The 27,963-nt window shown below is 38.2% G+C and overlaps 2 protein-coding genes across 2 annotated transcripts in view; one reads left to right on the plus strand and one right to left on the minus strand.

Annotated features, from left to right (window-relative positions):
* Window positions 1-27,963, minus strand: part of LOC139148120 (reticulocyte-binding protein homolog 2a-like) — a 581,355-nt gene that overhangs the window by 471,123 nt on the left and 82,269 nt on the right. The gene's annotated exons all lie outside the window — the stretch shown is intronic.
* On the plus strand, window positions 387-27,835 carry LOC139148099 (steroid 17-alpha-hydroxylase/17,20 lyase-like). Its single transcript, XM_070719396.1, has 10 exons — window positions 387-534; window positions 6,471-6,657; window positions 9,495-9,668; window positions 10,666-10,759; window positions 19,503-19,664; window positions 22,763-22,971; window positions 23,447-23,572; window positions 24,362-24,598; window positions 25,552-25,650; window positions 26,016-27,835. Exons 2-10 carry the CDS (start codon window positions 6,492-6,494, stop codon window positions 26,282-26,284), a joined length of 1,536 nt encoding a protein of 511 aa, XP_070575497.1. The 5' UTR covers window positions 387-534; window positions 6,471-6,491; the 3' UTR covers window positions 26,285-27,835.

Genomic DNA, 27,963 nt, shown 5'->3' on the forward strand with positions numbered 1-27,963 from the left:
CAAAACTTGCTATATCTCTAATATGTAAGTAATAGGAATTGTTCATTGCCCTCAGTGCAGTGAGCTTGATTTACAATAAGACAAGCCTCAGAGTTGTCAAGTCAAGATGTTCATCTGACAGATAATTATACTTTTGTTCAGATTTACCGGTGAATAACTTCAGAGAATGAAATCATGCATATGAATATTTCTGAACACTGAAACTTTTTTTTTGACGGGACGGATACTTATGAAAATTAAGTGACCCCCCCTCTGAGCTGTTTGAAAAATACATGACCCCCCCCCCCTTTGCAGTTTTCAAATTTGAGGTGAACCCCCCCCCCTGGATTTTGCCGGCCCACCCCCGGCATTAATAACTGAACGCTCCCTAAGTTTATCGCCATTCCCTTCACGTGACCAGCAGTACCAGCTTTCTTATCATGAGGCAAACAAAAGGCTATTGACTTTGAACCCCAGGATCCATTGGGTCCAGTTGAATCGAACATCGAAAGGTGACAAACTTGACCTCGCCACAAGTGGAGGTATCAGCTAAATGTGAGTATGCGTGTTTATACTAGAAATCGTTTATGGAACTGGCAGTGTGCAATCTAAATGGTGGTAGACAATGATTATGCTGACGTTAACATGTTAAATGTGAAAGACGTCGTTGTATTATGGGTCTATTAGTAGTCCATTGCATGGAGATAGAAATTGCTTCTCATCTCCATGAGTAGACATATAAATTGATTCCCACCTTCATTGGTAGATATACTAGGGTTAGGAAATTGTATTCAACGGGGAAATACGCCTTGAATCCCAAAAGGCCATACGCTGTGGATAACAATTTAGCTCTTCTACAAAACAGGTAAACATAGCTACCGTTGTCAAAGGTGTTCGAGTGTCATGCACCGACGGATGACGCTTGACTTTGTTACGTAATATTTTGCAATATTTTGCAATAGGATTTACTCTGTGTGCACTGTGTGGATGCAATGAAAGATAGGCCGAAGAACACTTGTATCTATCCACGGGTCACTTCACCGCGTGATAGATTGATCGTGATCTATCTATGCATGAAGCCACGGTTTGTGGAGGGATCGTGCTACAGGTCCACACTCACCCTTCCCCAGGGTATGTCAACCAAATGTGCCCCTCCGACGTAGCACAAAGAGACGTGAGCCCTGCTTATTTGACACATTTTATGCCGGGGGCCGGGAGGGGTTATGTTACCATCTGTTTAGCTTAGGCTGCGTTCACGAAAACAGTTAGGGGGCTGGAGGAATTCAGGGAGGTTCGAAAATTTTAGGGGTAGTAGAAGGGGACTTCAAGGTTTTGCTCTGCCTCTAAGGGGACTCTGAAAATGTTTTTGTTCCCTTTTATAATTACTTTACGATTCCAAGGTTTTGTTGGTAATTCAATGAAAATTTAATAATATTTTAAATGCCATCCAATCGTTCTATTGTTAGTAATAATTGAACAAGATCTAAAACAATTTTGTCGCATTTCATTACTTTTGCCTCGAAAAAAAACCCCTAAAAATGGATAAATTTCCCTGAAAAACAAACAAGTAGGCCTTATTGGGGCAGCAGCTGCAACTGTTGATAATTTTTAGCTCCCATAGCCATATGTATATATGGCAATGGAAGCTATTCTTATAGGCTAGGAAAATGTCTGTATGTATGTATGTCTGTATGTCTGTATGTCTGTACGTCTGTATGTCTGTATGTCTGTATGTCTGTATGTCTGTCCGTCAACATCAAAAACTCCAAAACCGCTGCACATTTCATCTTGATATTTGGTGTGTACATGGATGATGGGCTGTAGATGAGATTTTGTTCAAATGAAGTTGTCATTGCCAAAAATATGCAAATTAAGTGAAAAAATATAAAAACAGTCAAAATTGAATAAAATCAATAACCACTGAGCAGATTACATGAAAAATTAGCATGTAAGTACTTTGGGCTGACATGAAATGATTGTGCGCATCTTGGGTCAGTATCTTGGACTTGCTATTTTTCATGATTTTTTTGTAATTTTCTCCCATTTTTGGTCAAAAAATCTCCTGCTCTGAAACCACAAGTCCGATTGATTTGAAACTTGGTATGGAAGTGCATAGGAGTGACCTTTCCCAAATTTGGGCAAATCGTGGTGAAATTTGCATATTTTTAGTTTACACGTCCATAGACTCCCATGTATAAGGCAGATCTCCATAGACTCCCATGTATAAGGCCACAAAAAATAAAATTTAGTTTCTCATCGTATTCATATTGCAAAAAGGATGCAGTGACACAATTTTTAGTCCCCACGGATGAAGTCCAGTGAGCTTATAGATTGGGTCATGTCTGTCTGTTGTCCATCCGTGAGTCCATCCGTTCACGCAGATATCTCGGATATTTTGACAAAATGTCATGTGACCTTGATGACCTTTGATCTCAAATATACATATATGTCCATAACTCAGTAACCACAAGTGCTACCACCCTTCATATATGGTATTATGGGACAGCTTATGACGCCACATATTGTACCTCATTAATTATGCACATATCTAATTTTGAGCGAGCCAATAGAGCTAGAGGTCTGATTTTTGGTATATAGGGATAACTTAGCAAAACAATTTTTTTGACAAAATGTCACGTGACCTCGGTGACCTTTGACCTCAAATATACATATTTGTCCATAACTCAGTAACCACAAGTGCTACAGCCTTCATGTATGGTATGATGGGACACCTTATGACGCCACATATTGTACTTCATTAATTATGTGCATATCTAATTTTGAGCGAGCCAATAGAGCTAGAGGTCTGATTTTTGGTATATAGGGATAACTTAGCAAAACAATTTTTTTGACAAAATGTCACCTGACCTCGGTGACCTTTGACCTCAAATATACATATTTGTCCATAACTCAGTAACCACAAGTGCTACACCCTTCATGTATGGTATGATGGGACAGCTTATGACGCCACATATTGTACCTCATTAATTATGCACATATCTAATTTTGAGCGAGCCAATAGAGCTAGAGGTCTGATTTTTGGTATATAGGGATAACTTAGCAAAACAATTTTTTTGACAAAATGTCACGTGACCTCGGTGACCTTTGACCTCAAATATACATATTTGTCCATAACTCATTAACCACAAGTACTACACCCTTCATGTTTGGCATGATTGGACACCTTATGACGCTACATACTGTACCTCAATAATTATGCCCATATCTCATTCTGAGCGAGCCAATAGAGCTGGATGTCTGATTTTTGGTATATAGGGATAACTATAGGAGAGAAATCTTTTGACCAAATGTCATGTGACCTCGATGACCTTTTACCTAAAATATATGTTTATGTCAATAAATAAGTAACCACAAGTGCTATGTCCTTTGTATTTAGTAGGATGGGAGACCTTATGACAACACACGCTTTACCTCATTAATTATGTACTCATCTAATTCTGGGCAAGCGAATAGAGCTAGAGATCTGATTTTTGGCATATAGGGATTAATTAGCAATATAATTTTTTTTTTCAAAATGTCATGTGACCTCGATGACCTTTGACCTTGATTATACATATATATGCATATTTCAGTAACCACAAGTTCTATACCCTCCAATTTTGATAGGATATTAGACCTTAAGATGTCACATCTTGTACCTCATTTATTATGCGCATATGTATTTCTTGGCTGGCCAATACTGCTAGAGGTCTGATCTTTTTTCCCGATTTAGAACCATAACTTAGTCATGCCTCATTGTTTCAAATTGGGAACAACGACATAGACCTATGTGCCCATAGATCTCAACATATACACTCCAGTGATACTTCTTAATGACCACATTTTCCTGCCCCATCAAGACTAATACTCCTATTACAAGTGGGGACTATGTCATTGTAAATGACTTGTTGAGTTAATGGTTGTATCACAGTATTCGATATATCTAATTCTGTATTTTTTCCATTTTATATTCTGAATAATTACATTAAACATATTTCACTGTCTCCAGTACATTTCATTTAAGTATTTTCACTTCATGCACTTTATCCCTTTCACACATGTTCAAATATCTGACCAGAGAACAAACACTAAATAGTTCAGGATGGGAGCTACAGTGTCATTGACGCTATTTTTTTTATATTCTATAAAATATTCCAAATACAGTTTCTTGCTGTCTCCCTATATGGCATGCTGAAACACACAATATTCAGTTTATCGTCAAAAGCCTGCATTTGATAAATATTGGTGCTAATGGTAATTGAATTAGAGCCAGACTGTCAATGATACAAATGCACGGTACATATTCACAGGCTTTGTTGGCAAGCTGAACACTGGACAGTTCAACATGCTGCAGGGAGTAGAACAGGAACGCAGTTGTATAAACTGAACAAAAGTATTGTCAAAATTATCAAAGTTACTACCCTGCTACTGCCTATTGGCGCCGGGTGCCACTGTCAATGCATACCGGCAGGGACATGCTCTGACTATGAAGTGTTTGAAGAAGAGTTTGGGTCATGTGATGCTCATGACAATGAAAAATACTTGTACACAAGATCAGGCCAGAAAGCAACAACTGGAAGACCAGGAGACTTGAAAGTTGTCAGGAATTTTTGAATAGGACAATAATCAAATATTAAATAATGAAGATGGGCTCACCATGCTTGATTTTCGAAATTTTCACATTCTCATCGTAAAATAACACTGTACATTGTACAGTAAAGACTCCACTTCAAGTGAAAAAATGTGTGACTAAATGGAATCATTATGTGCTCTTTGGCAGGTGCCATCGACGTGGCCATAGTTGGATTAACTCAAGTCGGCTTTTACTTATAAATCAAAAAAGTCCATTAATATGAATCAATTTAAGACATTGGCTTAGGAATATGGCTCTATAAACTACCAATAACAAGCAGTGTTGAACATTTGTTAGCAGAACTGCCCAATATATGTTTATTTTTTCTTTGCGTGCATTTCTAATAAATATGTGGCTATATGATAATTGGGGAGGGGGGGGGCCTGAAAAATTTAGATCATATATAATAGACGGGGAAGGGACTTGAAAATTGTTGAGGGTATTGAGTGGGGATTTGAAAAACAAATGAAATTTCAATCACGATTCCTCCAGCCCCCCTCTAACCTTATTTCTGAACGCAGCCTTATTTGATAAAGAAACGCTATGTCGGGATGTGTCTGTAAAGACTGGGTCCCACTATAGAGGTACAAGCCTTGACAAAATAAAAATATATCTGCTCAATTCCGCTAAATTTCCGATGATGATCATTAAAATCAAAATCGTCCATTCCTCTCAATGGGGACGCCATGATCAACTGTCTGTGCATGCTCGCCATCTCTCTTTTACTTTTTGCCCGTTGACGTCGTCGGCCGTGCGTGCGCGTACGGTGTCTATTTTTAAATTTATTTCGCAACATTTGCTGGTTTGCTCTATCCGACGCTTTCGTGCGCATATCTGTTACAGTAACTTTGCTATCATTACGTAATGTGTCAAAAGGTCGTACACGATACTTTTCGCATAGCATATAGTTACAAATACGTCAAAACCAAAATCAATATAGTGACATTGACGTAGCACTGTGAGAGGGTCCGATGACGCATTATATCCATCCACATGTACAAGGGATGATATCATGACTTTATATTTCAGTTATATGCAAATAACCACTATATATAAAAGGCATGTTTACGAAAACGGGCGAATACTGACTGGTAGTAGATGTAATATCAATAAAAATAAAGGATGTTATCTTTGAAGACTTTGAGCCAATACAACGTTTCTGTATCTCGACGACTCTTGTTGGCTATTCCCTGATGAGAGACGGTGAAGCGTATTACTCAGTAGCATTCCCAATGTTTGCTTTTTATGTAATATGGCACACACGGCAGCACGTCACCGCTCATGTCATTGCAATGGTTTCACGGAACGAATCCATACGAAAACCCGAAAACGATAAACAGAACTGACTCCAGGGGTCTCTAAAACATCTGCGTCATTATTTTAAGATCAGTCAATCAAACAGCCTTATTCAGCATAAATGGTGTGGAACAGAATGAAAAATAGAGAAACATCTTTGCAGAATCAAGGTTATATTTGCTTGCAGATATTGTAACAATTCCAATCAATACTGTATCCAATAAATCGGCAGTTATACATTACAGTTAATGCATTCTTTCACTATGACAAGTAATTACACTCTGAAGTGTTCACATAATTGGACTAATGCTCGCGCTCTGATCAAAATATGGTCATCAATTCTGATTGCTATGAAAGTATATAATGGACATTGGACTATTTATTATAGTGAACACCCGCGCTGCAGCGCTGACCAGCTACAAATGGATGTTTGGACACGTGGTTGCCCGATCATAGTCAGTTGTCACGATCAGATACGCGGAATCCCACGCATGTAAATTTCACAGACTGATCCCTTGCCAGAAACCAACCCCAGGTAATGCTGTCCTATTTTTGTTCACAGACCAGCAGGTCGTTTGTCAAAATGGTTTCTCTAACAGTTGGAGCGATTCAGAGCTTCCTTAGCAGTCCAACCTATGTGTTGTTGGTGATCGTACTGATGCTAGTGATAGCTGCACTATGGGGCATGCACGTACCTGCAGGTTTTCCTCCAGGACCGAGAGGCTTACCGCTCATTGGGAGTATGGGAGGTAAGTTTCGTTCCACAACAGAAAGCGCCTCGGGACAGATATTCGGACTCTCAAAATTTTACAAGATTCTTTTGACCTGCCACTTATGTTGGATAATTTTGCAACTTACGGAGTACCTAAAATTTTCACTGACGGCCTTTTGTGGAAAACCAGGAATTGTATTTCCCCCCAATAGAGATAACGCGGGGATCACGGCTATTTTGAATTTCAAATATCGGTAAACATTGAGTAATTTCATTCCAACTTTTCCATGTTTATTCATAAATGTTAGACCGCAGCCCAAAGTTTTGACACCTTCCCGAAATGTGTTCCTCGTTGGTCAAAGTGGCTATTCTACCCATTTATATGACCCCTGGGCCTATATACGGGTCAAAAGACATCCTGTTGCCGATAAATAAATTCTTACTACAAAAAAGCAGTCCAGTCGAAGGTTTACCGCGCTGCCTCTCGTCTAGACTCTCTCACAGCCCGCTACGCAGCTCTGTCCTCAACCATATGGTGACGCGCCCTCAACGGTCTTTATAGCAAGCGAGGCTCACCCAGCCAGCCGGGTTATAGCGTTGCGCTAGCGGAACCTTGCCGGCTTCGCCGGCTCGCATGAGCCGAGCTTCGCTTGGCTCAACTGCTGAGGGCGCTAGTATGGTCGAAGGCGTAGCCGGCGAGGGGCTGTGAGAGAGTCTACCTCTCGTCCTGCCAGCACTTCACAGTGTACAGTCCGGGTTATGTCCATAGAGAGGATAGTACGATTGACCAATCAGCGAACCTGCCGCCGCCAACGTCATGAATACGTAACCATGCAAACCTTGGCTCGTACATTGCAACGAGTTTGGAACTTTTCGGCTTGATTTCGCCCTTTATTTTTAGCACTGGGTAGTTTTTAGTTGTAGACGTTACGCACAATGTTCAGTGCGGCCGAGATGGTGACCAACACAAGTGGTTAGTACATTGAAAATTACTTATTTGGATGAATTTCCTGGCCGGGTACGGCTCTTAGAAATCAGCATTTGACCCTTGTAAATCTACAGTAAGTTATTTGTCGCCAAATATCGCCTATTTTTGGTCAAATTTCAATTTAACCTTGCCATCTGAAGTATGCAGAATTTTTCAAGCTTTACAAAGATGGGTCAACTGTTTTAGTCGGTCATCGGAGCACGATGGAGCACGATTTTTTCGATCACCATGCGTTTCCCGGTACGATTGACCCTTCGCTCAGAAAAACGCGCGCCGGATCAATCGCCGAGAAGTTAACCAAAAGCTGGAAAAGAGAACGAAAAACGTCCAATAACTCTTTGTCGAATATGGTCAAGGGTAAAGAAACTCAGAAAACTATTCCTGAAGAAATCTTACAATTTTTAACACGGTAGAACGTCGCCAATCGACTGGAGCTAAGATACTTCCGGGTAGCCAACAGTCTCACTCGATCGGTGGATCTGTCAGGTCATATCGCGATCTGAACAAAGTGAACCAACGTAACCTTTGACCCTTGTTACATATACAGTACGTGATTGGTTCTTGCCTTAATTTCATTACATATACGGTACGCCATTGGCTCTTCCCTACTATCCTCTATATGGACATAACCCGGACTGGTGTAATCTACGGGCAAGAGGCCCGATATGGACGAGAGCGATGCATCCTGGGGTAACTGAGCTATCAGTTTTATTTCTGTTCTGAGACAAAGTCACGCAAACCATAGTTTCAACAAGTTCAAGGTTATGTACATGTAGCTTTCGAAGTCCCACCTCAGTAATTACTTTACCGACAATTCCCACGCACAATGCACCCTTGATTGTTTACAATGCAAATACTTGTTATTTTTACATACTTTGAGGAAATTGATACAAATATGACTTGTTTGTGGCATAGATTTTATAAATTGTCATCCGGAGTTAGATGTTTTTCTTTAATGATGTTTACATGAACACTTCCACTGTATGGGTCTCACCTCTGATGACTAGATAGAGTAACGTGCTGCTACCGCCGACAGAATTCTAATTGTCTAATTACCAGAGATGACCCCGTTACTATACGAACGGCATTCTGGAGGACGCAAGTTTTATAAATGTACATACACGGCGGTATTCTGTCTAGCAAGATCCCTTCATGCATTATATTGTCAGTATGGCAGTGGGTCGAAAACAAATCGTAAGGCAGGGTAACGTCAAAATAACGTTGAAAATCTTGCTAACTAAGACTAAATTATCGGCTTGAGTGCTCAATTATGCTGATTACTTATCGCATTTTCATTACAGACCAAAGAAACTTGGCGATCCAATTACAGTTTTCGCGACCCTGCGTTTCCATGTTCATGCATAATGCAAGCGTATTTCAGTCCTATTTCATATCATGTGATCACCTTGGCAACCGAATATCATGGTAGCAGTTTCATTGAAGTAAAAAAATATCGTTTACTTCCCCTGTCTCAGAAAATTCTTTCTGGACTTTTGGCAAGTTGTTTTTTGAAGCTCATCGTGTTGAAAATTCGATTTCGAATGTCTTCGCACTAATATATGTTCGGCAGTGGTCATACGAGGCACATGGAGGAAGTCTCCCACAGAGAAAACAGCAGTCATGACCTTTATGGTCTGACTGAGTGTACACTCAGACTGCCCGGCAGAAGCTAAAATAAGGTATTTCTTGTAAAATTTATGTGCAGTTTTTCATGTATTCATACCTTGTAACCTTTTTATGCAGGAATTTAGTTTTCATTAATATAAAATGCACAAAAATGTCACTATTTCTCAAATTTTAATTGTCGCCCTAGCCAGTCCAATCACCTTAATGTTAATAGCGGCAATGATTTTGACCAAGAAGCTTGATCGTCAATCTCGTTTCAGATCTCGCCACGGACCCTGTGTTTGCCCTCACTGACCTCGCCAAGAAATATGGAGATATTTATTCCCTGAAAGTCGGAAGGGAGCGAGTCATTGTACTCAATAACATCGAGCTTGTCCGGGAAGCATTGGTAAAGAAGCAGAACGCATTTGCCGGAAGGCCCGTGGTTCATAGCCGTAAGTCAGAAACTATAATTAGCCGAAATCAATGAGGTATACAGACCTGCATATAACCAATCATGCACTTTCTTCCTACAAACTTGTCAAATACTGTTCATGCGTTGCATTGTCTATTGTACAAAAAATGTTCCAATTACCGACACACATAACTGTATCAACCATTCGAAGGTATCGTCTTCAATAATGATAAGTCAAGAGATGGACGCAACTTAAGAAATCATCGGCGTCTTAATTCTTGTCTCATCAATAAGCCTCTGAGACGTTACGGTCGGTTTCCGAACATTGATGGCAGAGCAAATGATTATCATAGTTAGTACACCGGTATCGCTACCAACAGACAATATTGAACTACTCACATCTTCAATTTCATTCGTTTCTCCGCAAGTTCTTCGCACGCACATTTTTAGGTCCTGGATGTTATACGTGACTGTTTCCTTCTCTCGTGATCGGAGTTGATTGCATTAGATTGAGATGTAAAACTAGGTCAAGTCGACATGCAATATACTTGCCATCCTATATATTCTAATTGTTAGAACACACACACACACACACACACCACACACACACACACACACACACACACCAGAAGTGGAAGGCTTTGCGTAAAATCGCCCATCAAGCGATCAGGTAATGCATTCAGTATTTAATCCATCACGTTGCCGAACGATCTGAAGAGTTCCGGTTACGACGTACATGTAGACTAGTATTTTTGTCACATATATATATATATATATATATATATATATATATATATATATATATATATATATATATATATATATTAGTGTTGATGTCAATATATGCGATATTGATATTAGTAATATCAACATTTAAAATATAAATATAAACTTTCCCGTATCTGTAGTTCGGTACTCAAAATACAGTCATATATACAGTCATAGAGCAGATGAAATATCCCGAATCACGAAACGCCACTGACGGACTTTCCAATTGGCGAGTGACTGTTCTGTATGTCTACGATCTCACTTCACAGTTGAACTTTTCAGCGAGGGAGGAGAAAGTATTGTGTGCGGTAACTTCGACCAGAAGTGGAAGGCTTTGCGTAAAATCGCCCATCAAGCGATCAGGTAATGCATTCAGTATTTAATCCATCTCGTTGCCGAACGATCTGAAGAGTTCCGGTTACGACGTACATGTAGACTAGTATTTTTGTCACATACAGTTCAGGTTCCGTTCACCTTCCCGATATTGTTCGCCATTGACTCAGCTGTCCAGGTATATGAATTGATGTACAAAAACGTTAAAAGACTGACATTTCCAAATTGCGATAATTTACTGTGTAACTTTTAGTTGTGACTGACATACAACACCACCTCAAATTTTACAACAGCTGCATTTGCTACAAATTGTCGATGATGTGGGAACATTAAGTTGTCAATTGTAGGTTCTTATATTATTCCTTGATAGGTTATGTGATGTAGTTCACATCTGTATGGTATGCAGGGCTTGTTACAACCGATGACGTAGTGACTAACCGATTACGTAGAATTTTCTTTCTAACTGATAACGTAGTAAAATTTACCGATAACAATAACGTATCAATTAGCTGATAATATCTGATTAAGGTAGTGACTCAGTTTCGTTGACACATATTTTCAATCAAAAGTTTCACATAGAAAACAGGGTCTCACACCCAACATGTGGTACAGTTTCTAATAGGTCTATATTTGAAGAAGGTAAAAATTTTGTTTAGTTGTCAAAACATGCATTGGTATGTTTGTTTAAGTCAAAAACATGTGATTTTGAATTTTTTCACTTAAAAGAGTATAAGTAAGAATTGGCAGCACCCCTAAGTGATCTGTTAACGGCACTAGACAGCTGGATATACAGGGGGAAAAACCGTGTTTTGGATTTTTGAAATTCGCTTTTGTTTCTGCACAGTGAGCCTTCGAAGTGTGAACTGTCGGATTTTCGCATAAATTATCGGCTTTTGTTCACGTTTGTCAAGTTATCGTCACTTCAGGGGGGTTTATCAAAAATCTAAGACATGGTTTTTCAGGTCTATTCATGAAGTGTTAGCATGCGAAGAATCGGGGAAATCCGCCCACGCGTCGCCGACTTACACTCATTTGAAGGTGCGCATACATAGCAAAAATCGGAACTGAGAAAATCGACGATTTGTGTAAACATCCCATTTTTCACACAAAATCGCCGAAAAAAGTCGGATTTTTGTGCGTTTCAAAAAAAATTATTCGATCTGGGTCTAGGTTAAATATTGGGCATCAGGTTAGAGAATTTCTGACAAGTCCTAAACATTAGTTCGCCTAAAAATGATGAAAATTGTGCGTAGAAACGTGAGGCTGGTCAGCGTAAACGGTGGGTACTATTTACACGATAAACACTAGAAAGATAATTCAGGGCATAATCTGTTTGTCAAATACGTATCTAGCTTATAATTATATTAACTGTACACTGTTTGGTAACGGTTAGAGTCTGGTTACAAGACGAGAAAAGTTTTAAAAAATCATACAGCCGGAATGTTTACAGGTCTGCGTTCTGCCGACGACGCGCGCTCGCTCTCTCGCAAGCGCTCGACTTCCGGTCTCACAGCCCGTAATTTATGCACGTACCAAGTGTGAAATGGTTGCCCAGTTCATTTTAGTGCCGATTTTTGTGCCTATAGTACAAGACGTCACTTCCCGGCGTCACTTGCTTGCTTGCTTGCTTGCTTTCGGAGATGAGACGACCAACTCTCGATGCTCTAAAAAATTCTGTAGTTGAGAAGGTTCAAGGAATGCGGGAAAGTCGCACTTGTTTTTGTGGTTTTCACATGTGATCTGCTGCAGTCCTTTTGCTCACCATAAAAAATGACCGGGTTTTCGTGCGCTATTTCGCTTTCCACTGTGACATGTACTATTATGGCCTCGGGTATGAAACCAAAATCAACTTCAGTTACACGTAAAAGCGATTCAGACTTAAAATAAACGACTGAGGCGATACTCGACAGATTCACTCATTGTAAAATTGAAACGGCGACATATCGCGACACCCAGCGACACTCTCTTGACCACAGATAAAAATTGACAGGCAACGATCGTGAAGCGACGTTTCGCGTACGTTGCTGTGCTCTAGACCGACATAACAGTGTCGGATTGACAAATTGGACAAACCATGCTTCCTACATCCATGGACAAACTAAGTCCAAGATATGGGCTGCTGTTATAGAACCATATTTTCCAGTGAAGATTAAATAGATTCTCTTTGGACGGCAGTGTAATCTAAAGCCCGGCGTACGATGCTATGTGTTCCGCTACAGCTAATCGCCTCGCTCACCACAACCCTGCAAAGACCCGTACGTAGGGTCGGTGACTTCAAATCCATTTTGGGACTTGACGTAAAAAGCCAAATTACTGTCGAAATTCAGCGTTCTTGGGCCCAAGTCGTATCCCTGCCTACCTCAGCTACTCGATCGCTTCCAAAAATGCCAGTCTTTTATCACTTTTCGTAAATAACCGTCGATGTCGGCAACTCTCTCGCTAGCCCTGTGTACGATGCTGTGAGTTAGCTGTAGCGGCTAACACACAACATCGCGTCCATCAGCTTTCCATTTTGCTTCTTCGGCCCCGTTTGCGTTTTCTACACTGCTTATACTGCCGGCAGTCATCAGTCATGTTGGATAGCGTCTCTTATGAAGACGTGCGCGCATGCGCAACATGGTGCGTAAAAATTTACATAATCTCCTAAGGTATAACGATAACGCTGACAGTAATCCGGACCGTTAAAACAAAAAGAAAATAATAACTCGCGCAGTGGTTAGAAGGCCGTGTTTTCACTAAAATTTAAGACATTTTCCAGTGCAATGTTAACTCACAGTTTTCTCTAATAAAAAGATCATATTTCAGGGGTTCAGAATATGAAATAATCACAAAATCGCTAAAATTTACAAAGGAACCCGAGTCACCACCTTAAGTGATTCATGGGGAGTGATAGATCGATCGATTTATAGATCGATAGATCGATCGATAGATAGATAGATTTGTTATCACATTGTCTTGTACTCAATTTCTTTCTTCTGTTTATTTTTCCGTTAAGCGTAAATTGTTACAAATTTCTGCAGCAAGTCTATCGTGTTTCGACTGTTTTTATGGTAGTACGAACGACTAAGTTGATCTAATGTTGTTAAACTATCGGAATAGGTTTGGGAAGTTGTTTCTAGTCTTGCTATAGTAGCTTTACAGTTTAGTTCTAGTTGGGTAAAATTCAAAGAGATAGTATAAGTACTGGTGAAAAAAAGGCAGGGGAATGAGCGGCTGTTGGTTTACACAGAGAACCCTAGGGACAAAGAAAACTATTATGTGTATCGGCTATACTTCAGACAGAAATTATGGATGTAATAGCAAGATTAGAAACAACTTTCCAAGCCCATTTCAGTAGTGTAGCAACATATAGATCAAATTAGTGGTTCGTGCTGCAACAAAAGTTATACAGGCAAGTCGTGGGAATACTTTGCTTCGCATATAAATGTGATTATCACAAAACATTTTTTAACAAAGTAATCGGACCAGCTACAAAACGGAATACCTTTTTTCCTTTGAGACTTTTTTTGCTCTGGCAGACCAATTACAATACCGCAAAAACCGACAGCCAACATCGCAAATGAATTTTGCACACGTGTTGGATACGTCACCGATAGAAGTAACTACGTATTAGTGATTAACCAAAGAATATTAATGATTTATTCGTACAATTGACGATTTTTCATGTCATTGAAAAACTCCATTGGGTGTATTTGAAAAAGGTAGGCATATTAGTGATTAATATGCAGGAACCTAATATAAATGTATGAGTGAATTCTGGGAAGGCCAAAAAAAATAAATGTTTGTTTCTCATTCTAGACATATTGCAAAAATGATGTGGTGACACGTTTTTTTTTCTTCTCAATTTTTTTATTCTTCAACCAACAAGAACGCGCAAAAACATGACAACAACATAGGAATGCACGCAGAGACAAATGCACAGCAGTGCTACTTTAGTCTTTTTGTATAGCAATAGTTCTATGGTTTGACTTTTAGTGAAGCAATGCACAGTTTTGTCAGCTTAATATAACAGTGTCACATGTGTACAGTTCTGAATGGAATGTTAGTGTTAGTTATTTTTTTACAGTTCTGTTTTATACATCACTGTGTTATGCACTATCGTCGCGTATTTTTAGCTCCCATATATGCATATGTATATATGCAAATAGGAGGTATTCGTATAAGGTGGAAAAATGTCGTCTGTAGGTATGTATGTATGTACGTACATACGTATGTATGTATGTATGTATGTATGTATGTATGTATGTATGTATGTATGTATGTATGTATGTATGTATGTATGTATGTATGTATGTATGTATGTATGTATGTATGTATGTATGTATGTATGTATGTATGTATGTATGTATCTATGTATGTATCTATGTATGTATGTATGTCCGTCCACGTCAAAAGCTCCTAAACCGTAGCACCTACTGTCTTAGTATTTGGTGTACAGGTGCACCTAGGGGTGGAGATGTAAAATTTATTCAAATGAACATGTCAGTGCCAAAAATATGCAAATGAGGGGGAAAACAGGAAAAATCCTGCAAATGGCTAAAACTCAGTAAGCATTGGTCAGATTTGGTTGAAACTTGGTGTGCAGATTTCTTTAGGTATTCTAAAGTATGTGTGCGAAAATTGGAATGAAATTTGCATGTTTGTATTTTTAGGGTATTTTTTCCGTTTTGAGTGAAAAAATCTTGTTCTCTGAAATCGCTCGTCTGATTGCTATGAAACTTAATATTCATGTTCCTCAGGATGACCTCAGTCATGCTTGTACAAATTGTATTGATATTGTCATATTTGTAATTTTGGGGCAATTTTCCCATTTTTTGATAATTTTTTTTTATCCAATACTACTGATTTGATAGCTTTGATATTTGGTATACAGATATCTAAGATTAATCTCAATATAATGTATTGAAGGTATGTTGAAACTGGCAATTTTTTTTTTATTTTAGGGGCAATTTTTGCCTTTTTTGGTCAAAAAATTTTCCTCCTAAAACTTGTGATCTGGTAGCTTTGATATCTAGTGTACAGGTTTCTAGGGTTTATGTTAATTAGATATATTTAAAATTAGGATGAAATCTGCAATTTTGTATTTTAGGGGCATTTTTTCTCATTTTTGGTCAAAAAATTTGTTTCTCAAAATTTACCAGTCTGATTGCTTTGATATTTAGTAAACTGGTTCATAGGGTTTTTGTTAATAAGATATATTAAAATTAAGTTGAAATCTGGAATTTTGAATTTTTGGGGCAACTTTGCGAAACTGTCAGTTTTACTGGGATATCTTTCATTTTGTATTTTTAAGATTTTTTTTGGGTAATTTTATACCTACTGGAACTAAGAGTATATAATGTGGTGATTTAGTAAGCATTTGATATGGTTAACTTTATTTGGTGTTGAAATGCGGTAAAAAAATCCTGGCAGATTTTGAAAAAATTCCAAACAAATGCCAATAAAAAATTCAGCCAGAGAAGGTTTGACAAAAAGAAAAGGTGGGAGAGTGGGGAAAAAAGAATGTACAATGGATCGGATAAAAAAGATAATGTACCTCATCGATCTTCCAGACACCATCCCTTATCAAATGGTCCACCCCGATGTATTTTTGTGCGTAATTAACCATGCAGTGTATTTTAGTTTAAGATGTCAAGTTAGGTAAGGATTTGAAAGGAATAGTCAAGTTCACCACAGTTTAACTTTATCTCTTGTGTCATCATCCATGTGTACTTGGTTAAGTTTGTAAGTTGTTCCAGATGTGGATGCACCAGCTGTTCTGGAAGAAAACAATGTTTACTTTTCCCTGTAGGGTTTTCTGAGTTGATGATTTTATGTTGAAATTTCTCCATGTATCTGGTGTATGGGCAAAGTGTAAACATTGGTTGCATGTTATGTATTTCAGTCTTTGTCAAATATTGTAAATGAAAAATCAAGAACAGTTTACTGTGTGCTTGTAAAAGATAACATATTTGTCAATACATAAACTGCCTTGGAGATTGATTGTCTCAAAAATTATCACAGAAGTAGAAAAAGAAAAGAAACTAATCAAATTGCTGTAACATATTCACTCTCAGTACCTGTATAGGCCTATACTTAACAATTTTATCATTACATTCAGCTGTTTTTTATATCTTTATCACTCTCCATGGGTCAAGGCACACTTTCACAGTACTGTAGATTTCCAATAATTCATTGCGATTTGTATCCTCAGAGATTCCCCAGAGAAGTCTACCAGGTCTCCCATGTGTAGACAAATTTATAGACTAGTTGAAAAGATTCTGAAAACGTACTTTTAAGGACACCATTCTTCTCAATTCTCATTTTAAATGATTTGGAAAATTATACAAGATTGAGAGAGGAGATAGCATTTTTGTAAAATTTTCCACTGATTGTGTCTTCAGCCATACAGAATAATGTAATGGAAATTAGGGAGACTAGTTGCACCTGTTTTTTGAAACAAAAGGATATTGATTTTTTCCAATGGAAATGACAAAAGAAATTTGCATTCTTACTTTTCTCAGACAATGACCCGTTCAGTTCGTCATAACTTGCTGCCTAAAAAGTATGGCATTTGTAGTACCTACAGAACGTGACTTCCATGGTTGTTTAATGGTTATTTGGAACCTTTCACTGAAATATCTAACCGTACTTTTACTAGATATTATTTATCAATTTTTCTGATGCTGCACATTATTGCTTGCATACAGAACTAAAAAAGTTATAAGAAAAGTAACCTTCAAGGATACAAATCAAAGAGAGTTGTGGGTAATTTATTGTATTGTGACTTGGGGTCAATGTTGTCACTCTGTGCCAGTCTGTGTATGTCAGTCTATCTGTATATGTATGTCCATGTTTCATACAATTGTTGACTTGTTTTGATAACTATATGGGAGCGAACAGTGATGTTGTCACTATTTTTGTATTTGTTTGTTTGCTTTTTTTCATTTTATTTCCTCTTGAGCAGAAAAAAGGTTGACGCGGTGGGTCTGAATTGACGCGCGCGAGGATGAAAAACAAATCCTTCTTTTTCTTACAAAATAAATGAATTTTGATTATAAGGAATTCAATTGAACAATGAGTCCAGATTGACCTATAATTCAGTCCCAGAATGAGGGCTACATTGTGAAGACCTATCGTCACTTTGATAAACTGCCGTTGTAAGTTACGGAATTTTATAATCGGTCATATGTTGAAAACTTTTTCCCAAGTCCTCCCGACTTAGAAAGTGTGTCGATAAAGGTACTCACATGTGTGTTGTATCTTGAATTCATCCTGTACGAAAACTTATTAATTAGTTCGCATTTCTCAAATTGATGAAATTTGATTCCTGATGTCTGAGTAATATCACGAAGACAGTATACTTCAAGTATATGTAACTCTGAAGGTGTAACTGATTGATTTTGAAAAAAAGAAAGATACAACACTCATTTATGCTCAGTTAATTTCCATTTATTGATACTTTATCGGTCGATTGATAATTTATTTGTTGACTTGATGCATTATCAGTTGAGTGAAATCTTTACTCTTTGACCTGGCCAGGTTATTGTTTGATTCGATACATGACTGGTTGATTTAATACGCCATCGGTTGATTTGTTACATTATTGTTCACCTGGCTACATTATGGGTTAATTTGATACACTATCTCTCTATTTATCTATTTGTCGATCGATCTTCTTATCAATCGATATATATATATATATATATATATATATATATATATATATATATATATATATAAAGATCTATCAATCGTCCTATTAGTCGAGCACCCGATCAATTCATTCAATCATTCAATCGATAGAAATATCGATCAATTGATAGATCAGTGCATCGATCCAGCAATCGACTGATCTATCGATTGATCAATCGACTGATCTATCGATTGATCGAGAATAGATTGATCTCTATGATTCTATTCCCATGAATCACTTGATCCAATACACTATCAGTTGATTTGATACGTTATCGGTAAATTTGTTGATACGTTATCGGTTAGGAACAATTACTACGTTATCGATAATGGATATGATAATGGGTTCTTATATAGTACACATATCCACAAGTACATGTGATCAAGGCGCTTTACAATTATTATTACCCCTGGTCACTGGACCTAATATGATACCACTCAACTCCCTGGGGAGCAAATAACAGCTCACATGTGCAGCCAATAAGCGCAGCAGAGCTAAACGCATTCATAACAACCTCTGTCCTACCAGGTACCCATCACTCCTGGATGGGGAGAAACAATCAGGAATAAAGTGCCTTGCTCAAGGACACAACATCGTAGCCATGCCGGGGCTCGAACTCGCCATCCTTTGATCGTGAGTCCACTGCTCTAGCCACTGTCCCATGATGCCTCCTTAAATTTTTACTACGTTATCGGGTGTGATACATTATCAGTTAGTAACTACGTTATCGGTTGTAACAGGGCTGCAGATTAACAATTTATGCTCACGGTATTTAAGCGTTAGTGTTCAAATCCTTGAAATGATGAAGAAGACGAAAATTACAATTTTATACATTTATACGCTCCTCTGAATAATTACCAATTTTAATGGAGTGTTACATTCAGGTGAAGGGTAAAAAGGTAAAATGCTGAACTGCTATCGCTGTGATTGCCATACCAAAGGTTTTAAGTACGTTATGACTTGCATTTGATGTTTGATTTGTAAATCCTATGACGCTGGTGATTTTCTCATCTACAGAAGACAAATGCTACGAGATGAACAAGCAAGTGAATAGTAATGAAACTGTCATAACATACTACAGTTATTGTTTTGTTTTAGGAATTATGGCAGTGGAAACAAATTGGAGAATCTCGTAACAAAAGAAGCGTTCCCACGTCTGAAGAAGGCCATTACTGATAAGAATGGAGAACCATTTGATCCACACCCCTTACTGATGTTGTTAGTCTGCAATGTTATGTCGATCATGTGTTTTGGTCAAAAGTGAGTATGTTGGAAACTTAGAGGCGAGACTAGTTCATTTATAATAAATTCGTTCCAAAGCTATAATCTTCGACTTTGGAAGTCAGATTGCTTAAATGTAAACTTTTTATTCAATTCGGCATAAGATGCGACAGTTTTTAGTTCACATTTGATATATGTACATATACCAAAGAGAGCTTATATATAAGTCTGCGGCGTCTGTCTGTCTGTTTGTCGTCTGTCTGTCTGTCTGTATGTATGTATGTATGTATGTATGTATGTATGTATGTATGTATGTATGTATGTATGTGTGTGTGTGTGTGTGTGTGGTGTGTGTGAGGATATATGTCCGTCCTTAAAAAAACTACAAAACTCGGCACCCACCACATTAGTATTTGATGTACAGTTGAACCCAGGATTTGAGATGTGGATTTGTTCGAACGAAATAAGTATCAAAAATATGCAAATGAGGAAAAAAAGGGGAAAATTCTGCAAATTGCTAAAACTCTGTAACCATAAGCCAGATTTGGTTGGTATGCAGGTATTTGGAGGTGACTTTAGTTAGATTTGTTCAAATTATGGTGAAATTTTCATTGTGGTATCTTTGAGGCAATTTTTCCCGTGTTAGGTCGAAAAATCTTCTCTGGAACTACTTGTCCCACTGCTTTGAAACTTTGTATGCATCATCTTCGGGTTGGCTTCTGTCAGATTTGTTCAAGTTTTGGTGAAATTTTCATAGTTGTATTGTTGTATCGTTGCCATTTTGGGCCAAAAAATCATTTTCTCCTAAAGTTTTGATTTGATTGCTTTGAAACTTAATATTCTTGCTTGTAGAGTTAACTTCTGTCGGATATGTAAAAACTGTGGTGAAATTTTCATATTTGTACTTTTGGGCCGTTGTTCGCATTTTGGTCAAAAAATAATTTTCTCTGAAACCGCTCGTCCGATCGCTTTTGAACTTGGCATACTCACTCTGACCTGCAACATCAAACCAAATATGAGCCAAGTGTCATCGATGCTGTTTTTAACCTCACTATTTGTGTTTGTCCGTTGCAAAGTCCTCAGAACCCAATTCTCTGTGGTCGAGTTTTTAGCTCCACTGTTTGGGACGCGGGGCTGTTAGGAGTTGTTGATAGTGACAAACCTGATCTCGAAAATATCGGTAGTCGAAGCTGGGACCAAATAAGCTCTGATGGTACATCATAGAAAGAGTCGATGAGGGAAAGACTGATATGATGTGGATTTGATGTAGAACAGTCACACTTGCCATTCGATTTGTGTAAGAAAATGCAACACATTCAGGCAAACTCGTAGCCAACTTTGTTGCACTAGCTGAAGCTGAACGTTTCGTTCATTAGACTAAATTGTGTTCTTTCATGAAGTAAAGGAGACTAGTTAGGGACCGACAAAAGTCTATGTGAAATGCATTGTGCTGCTGATGTCACCGTCAAAACCAAACATAGCATGTGCATTGTGCGCTTTTCCGACGTTAGCTTTTATGCCACATTTTCTAATAATTAGGCACCTTGATTCTGCATTTTTGGTGAACAGATTGGGAAAAAGCGGACAGGTTGCTATAAGTTCTCCTTGTTAACGTTGACTCTGTCATTATACAGCGGTATTCTATTATCGCCACCACACATGTTTTGCAACACAATTCAAGATATAGAATTATACTGTCCCGGACAAATTGGCAAAAATGCTGTATCTTATTGTAGAATTTCGTTTTAAAGCATCAAATCCCCTAAATGATTACAACAGCCTAGTGGCGTTTGTTGAATAAGCCACCAGTAGGATATTATGTCCATTTCCTCCTCCTGCTGTCAGGAAAAACGCGACGGCCCCGTTTCAATTCTTTAAAACACTGCTGTGCGATCCAGCGATAAGCACTTGTTATGCAACTTTCTTGAAAGTATCTTTTTAAACGAAACAACAATGCTTAGGGAGCCTTCAGTAATTACAGGGGGGTGGGCCGGGGGAATTTCGCGAACACCTGTACCGTAAAATGTGACCCTCCCCCCAATCCTCCTGTCTAAAATGTGACCCTCCCCCTTGTCCGACATTCTAAAACTTGACCCTCCCCCCAACCACTGCGGTATTCTCCCCGGGAATAACTAAAACAGTATCAGCTAATTTACATAACAATTGGTTCAATTGTTATGTTAGGGACAAATTACAGAGGGGAGGGCTAGTGTTTTTTTGAGGGCCAGTCGCAATTTATCACGCAAGAATTTTTGAAGAGATATATGGTATTTTATACAGTTTAGGGAGGGTCACCATATTTTGTGCAACTATAAGAAGGCAGGATGTAGCTGATTTAGTGCTTCATCCAAAAATATCAAATCATAATACATAGGAGTCTATCAGGCAAATTATTGACAATTTACCCCCACAAAACATGCTATATCTGTATTTTATATATGTTTGATAATATATTTAAATGTACTTTGCTTGAATAGGGAAGTAAAATGAACATTTGTGTACAAGAAATTGATTTGTGAATTTCATCTAAAAAGTTTGTTCGCTATCCATAGTGTTTATGATGAAATTATGAATAGTTTTTCTAATACAAAAAAAGGTAAATCTTTGTATTTGTGTACTCTTGATTATTGATATTAATTTTCTTGATTAGACTACAGTGGTTACAAGTCTATGGTTGTGCAAGAAATATGATTTCGGAATTTCACCAAAATGTCCATACACTATGCATTGGAGTCTATGATGAAACTATGAATAATTTTTTTCGGAACAAAATTAGATAAATCTGTGCATTTATGTATGCTTGATTATTAAGATTATTGTTCTTGATTAGACTAGAGTGGTTACAAGTCTATGGGCTGTAAGAAATTTGATTTTGGAATCTCACCAAATGTCAATTCACTATGCATGGCGGTCTATAAGTGTGTGCATATTTTGTTGGTGATTTCCTATTCAGGAAATATCACACGGACAATCAAAGTTTTGGCCATAATATCAGCTTCTGTCAAAAGTGACCCTCCCCCCAAGATAAGTTTATAAAAAGTGACCCTCCCCCTTGAACTGTTTTCTAAAAAGCGACCCCCCCATTCCCCCAGCCCACTTCCCTGTAATTACTGAAGGCTCCCTTACTTTTCTTGCAGTTATGAACTTGATGACCCCGAGTTCAAGCACATCTTAAAGTCCCTCGAAGATGTCATTGATAGCTTCGGAAGCGGTCTATTGGCTGACTTTGTGCCGATATTCAAGTATATACCGACCAATGGTCTTCGCCTTCTCAAGACACACATAAATATTTGGCTTTCGTTTATCCAGTCAAAAATCGACGACCACAAGATAAAAACGCAAGAAGGTAGAGTTGTGATCTCCTCTTAGATTAACAGAAGACATTTGAAAGATATATTCAAAGAGTCTACAAAACAGTGGCATAATCTCTAAGTGATAAAAAGGAAAAAAATCTCCCATATCATTGCGAAACATTATCCCCATCATCGTCTCCACCATCACCGCCACAACCGCCACCATCGTCGTCATCATAATCATCACTATCTCACAATACGTCATCACCATCATCAAAACGTTATCATCATAAGTTTAGTATCATCATCATCATCGTAGTCACAGCCACAAACACCACCACCACTATCATCATCATCATCATCACCACCACTATCTTCTTGTCATCATCATCATCATCATCATCATCGCCATCATCACTATCATTGTAAGCATCGTCATGGTAATTGTCATATATTAGGTAGCACGCCTCGCAATTTGCTGGCTTTGTTGTCGACAGCTGATGGTTATTTCCACTGTCTTCTTTTCAGGGAGAGTCTCCGACCTGGTTGATGACATTCTGCAAATCCAAGCAGAAGCTAAGGCAGCGGGTGAAGACCAAGCTGATTTGTTGACGGATGTCAATGTACGGCAAACGGTGGCTGATGTCTTTGGAGGTAATTTACCAGTACTTTTGTCGTTAGATGACTGGAGGATAGGCTGTAAAAAAAGACTTGCTTAGGGTCTGTGATTTGAGAATGTGCGATTCGGGAGTTTCACCGAAAACCAATCAGGCAGAAACTAACTCATCACTACTCAGACTACACAGACTCAAAGGTAACGCGTTCGCCAAACCTGACTTGGGCTGCCAAATTTCAAAAAGACTTTGATGAAATACCATAGACCCTAGGGTTAATGTCTATGCCTCGACATACCGAATTCACAGATTGATACACTAAAAATGTAAAATCATTTACACGATTAAGTTTTTTTCATCTTAATAAGGTATTTTTTGATTTTGTTTGTTTGGCGTGTGTCTCAAAAGTACGTACATATATGCACTAACAAAGTAAGTTGCTACAAAGTTAGGTGCATCATGCCCTGTCTGTCATTCTGTCATTAGTTTAAGGCACGTTTTCAGAATGTAGCTATATACCGTGTAAGCAACTATGACGGGGACAAACACATCCACTCGACAAACTTTGAAGACCACGTTCTGAAAACGTAGTACTCGATGAAGTTATTGATTTAATACGACCTCGATTGCCTGAAAGTCACTGTTGGTGTTTGATAAGGTATGAAGAGTGACAAATATGAACAAAACACCAAAAGTATTACTGCCAAGTTTTTGTCCGAATCTATGCGGAAAATATTAACGCTTTCGGTTGGGTAACTGAGGATATAAAGCAAGATGACCGGCGAAGCATTATAGAAGTATTATAATTATATCACTTGTATTCGCACAGGCGGAATTGACACTACCATTAATACCATGAACTGGTGCATAGCCTACTTGGTAAACTACCCGGATGTGCAGACAAAAGTACAAGAGGAAATAGATGACGTCATCGGACAAAGACTACCGATGATATCTGACAAGGGTAAATTACCGTACTGTGAAGCAGTCATTCACGAAATCATGAGAATCAGAACAGTCGCACCTGTCGGTGTTCCCCATAAAACTATCGAGGACACTTCTGTTGGTAGGTACTTCTTGTATACTCTTTACAAGCAGCTTGAATAAATATGATATTCTTTGCGACTAAAATATTGTCCATATAGAGGAAAAACAACCCCTGAACAAAAAAGACCATCAAAATTGAAAAAAACAAGAGCGGTTTTTGACGATATATTAAAGACACATTAAAACTGAACTGAGGAGTACGTCAGATATCGCCAATGACATTGTAAACCAGCAAAGTACATGCCACAAGCGGACATCGCTTGTGTCTGTGTGTGCCTATATATCATTCAATGTATTCCCAGTGCTTGTCCATTTTAAGGGAAATTTATGTCATGTTTAAATGGAAAAGTACTTGAGTTTTGTTACGAAATATTATGGACTAGTATAGATCTCTTATAGATTCTCAATGATTATTTAACATCATCATATTTCATTTGTTGAGTAACAGCGAAGATAATCTATATTTGAATGGCGCATTCTATATAGTAACCGAAGTATAAACTCTTAAATATTCCAGAGCAGCGCCCTCGATATGTATTCTAAAAATAAACCATTAAAAGGAGAAAGCATATTTTTAGTTCTGGAAGTCATTACAAATGTACTTTGAAGTATGGTTTTTCAATGTTGTACTGTCGGATAGCTTATTCGTTTTGCCTACGCTCAATCACGACTTTTACCGAAAACATTGTAATTTTAGTTAATCGTTGGTCACAAACTTTTACGAGGCTTGCAAGTTTAGCCATAAGTAAGTAACATAAACTTTCACCAAACTGAAAAACTAAGCAAAACGCCATGAAGTGTTGATTCTAATCTGCAAAAGGTATTACAAAAGATGGGCGAGAAGTATCGATTCCTTGAGAAATAAGACGAGCTTTGACAGTTCAAATCGGTATTGATGACCGCATAAAATTTCCTACATTTAATTTCCCGACCCTCAAGATATCTTATTCTAATTAATAAATCCTCATTTAGGTGGTTATAACATACCCAAAGGAACCCAAATATGGACAAATCTGTGGAAGGTGCATATGGATGAGAATTATTGGAAGGAGCCTCTGAAATTCCGTCCAGGTGAGTTTAAAAAAATACTCGGTATGATAGGAACCAGGCCACTATGCTAACAGTCAAAATAGTGAGGTTCCCTATGACTTAAGCTAAGCTGACATAAGAACGAACACAAAGAACTAGCTTGACAGTTGATTACATCAAATTGTTCGGTGTCCAAATATAACGAATTAATAAGCTTTTTGCGGGCTGACTTGGGGTTCAAACAAATATACGACTCTTACTAGTAACATTGCATACTTTGAAAAACATGCAAGCACATTCATGGATATGGATTGATATGCCACTTTTTACTTGTGGAGAATGCCTTAGCGATTCACATCTAGTACAGTCGAGCTATTCTTTCATAGCATTTTCTTTTCTGCTTGCAGAACGGTTCTTGGACGAGGATGGCCAGGCTTTGCCAAAACAAGATAGTTTCCTTCCATTCTCTGCCGGACGTCGTGTATGCGTCGGAGAGGTGTTGGCTAAGAATGAAATGATCCTAATATTCGCCTGCTTATTTCAGCAGTTCACTTTCTTACCGCCACCAGGCAAGGAGAAACCTAGCTTGAAACCAAATTTCGAAGGCCTTGTCAGCAGATGTTTTCCGTACGAAGTAGTTGCCAGGGAACGCCTATCTGGAGAATCTGGTGCTTAATTGGAGCGTATTCAATTTACTATGACAATGATAAAGAATACTGATTGATGTAGCGGTTCCAGTCGACATAAACGCCCATTCGCCGAATTTAATCGGCGTATGTTTGAATGCACTTGTGATGAATAATATAGCACACAAAAAGACATTCTACGAGGGTTGGATGGATTGTTTTCAGTCTAACTATGAAAGAGCGATGCCAGATCAATGAAGCTTGGTTTACATTTATTTCAACTTTTCAGATGACTAACTGACTGGTTTATTATCAGTTCGCTGTGTATTTGACTGCTGATACAAGACTTAATGGAGGCTATCAAAAAAAACGACGAGAAAGTTGAAAAAGGTGTCTTTTTCCATCAGGACAATGCTCCACCCCACAAGTCAGTCATTGCCATAGCAACAGTGCAAGGCTGCGGCTTCAAACTCGTTTCACACACTGGCAGAAGTGTGTGGAACTATGTTGAAAAATAAATAGCATAGAAATTCAGTCCCGTAGGACTTCATATAGTTAGGCTCGAAACTTTTCATCCAACCCTCGTATACTGTAGTCTATGCTATCCAGAATTAATTACTATATTTCACTGAGAGAGATGTATTAAGTGGATAGCTTTGACTCTGTTGCGATGAAACTTTTGTCAGATTAGTTGCCTTTCATTTTTTTCGTTTGGAAACGTACGTTCGTCAAATTCGAAGATACAACTTTAGCCTTGTAGACCTCGTACCACGACATATACCAAAATGTATAGAGAGTAGTTGTATATTGACAATCTTTTTTAGCAAAGGAAATGTTTTAATCCTTTTCAACTGACTTATTTCCTCGTTTGTTATATCCCTTATTTCAAAGGATTATTTTGAGACACTGTTAGGACAAAAGTGAGAAATAGTCACACTTTGAAATAAGCCTTTCAGTAGAAAACAAATAGTTTGCTTTTCATTCAAACAAACACCTCAAGAACAAGGAAAATTCAATGGTCATTTTTAACCTCTTCTTCAAAGATTTTCACTACTTATTGTAAACATTTACACTCCTTGATTTCCTTTCAATTATTGCCTTTTCCACGTCGGATAAAACATTAGAAGCATATAACTTTGTTGTCATTTTTATTTCAGTAAGCTAATCAAATGTGAAAGGGTTTTAGTTTATCCGAAAGGGTGTGGTAAACACGGCGTGCCGGATGATAAAAAGGTTTATTCCGTCGCGCAAATGTGTGGAAATGGTTAGATTGTTCATTCTTACCGCCTCCATGCATGGACTGTTCTCCTTTTAACACGAATGCTTTGGCTCGGGTATTTTACACGATGAGACGAGTGCAGGGCTGTAAAGCACCTACTGTTGCGTTTGTCTTCGCCGTATTGAATAAAAGGGCCGGCCGTATTGCTAATGGACGATGGCCAGTTCGCCGTGAGTCAAAATCCTTTCGAAAGTTAAGCTTGACAAAACCACGGTTCACAGTGACAAAACTGAGTATTTATTGAAGGAAAAACAAAAGTACTGCGTGTAGTATCTTTGTGATTATTACAAGAGACAACTTCACGTTAGCGATCTGCAATTTACATTATTATCTTACATGCTGATTCAGTCTTTTATGCCATTCGGGCCCAGCTTAGCAGCCCGCTGGTGTAAACTGATTGTAACGTGGAATGGAAGTTTGAGTGCTGTGTGAAATAATGAATGAAGGATA

This window comes from Ptychodera flava, chromosome 13, assembly GCF_041260155.1.
Source record: "Ptychodera flava strain L36383 chromosome 13, AS_Pfla_20210202, whole genome shotgun sequence".
NCBI classification, from domain to species: domain Eukaryota; kingdom Metazoa; phylum Hemichordata; class Enteropneusta; family Ptychoderidae; genus Ptychodera; species Ptychodera flava.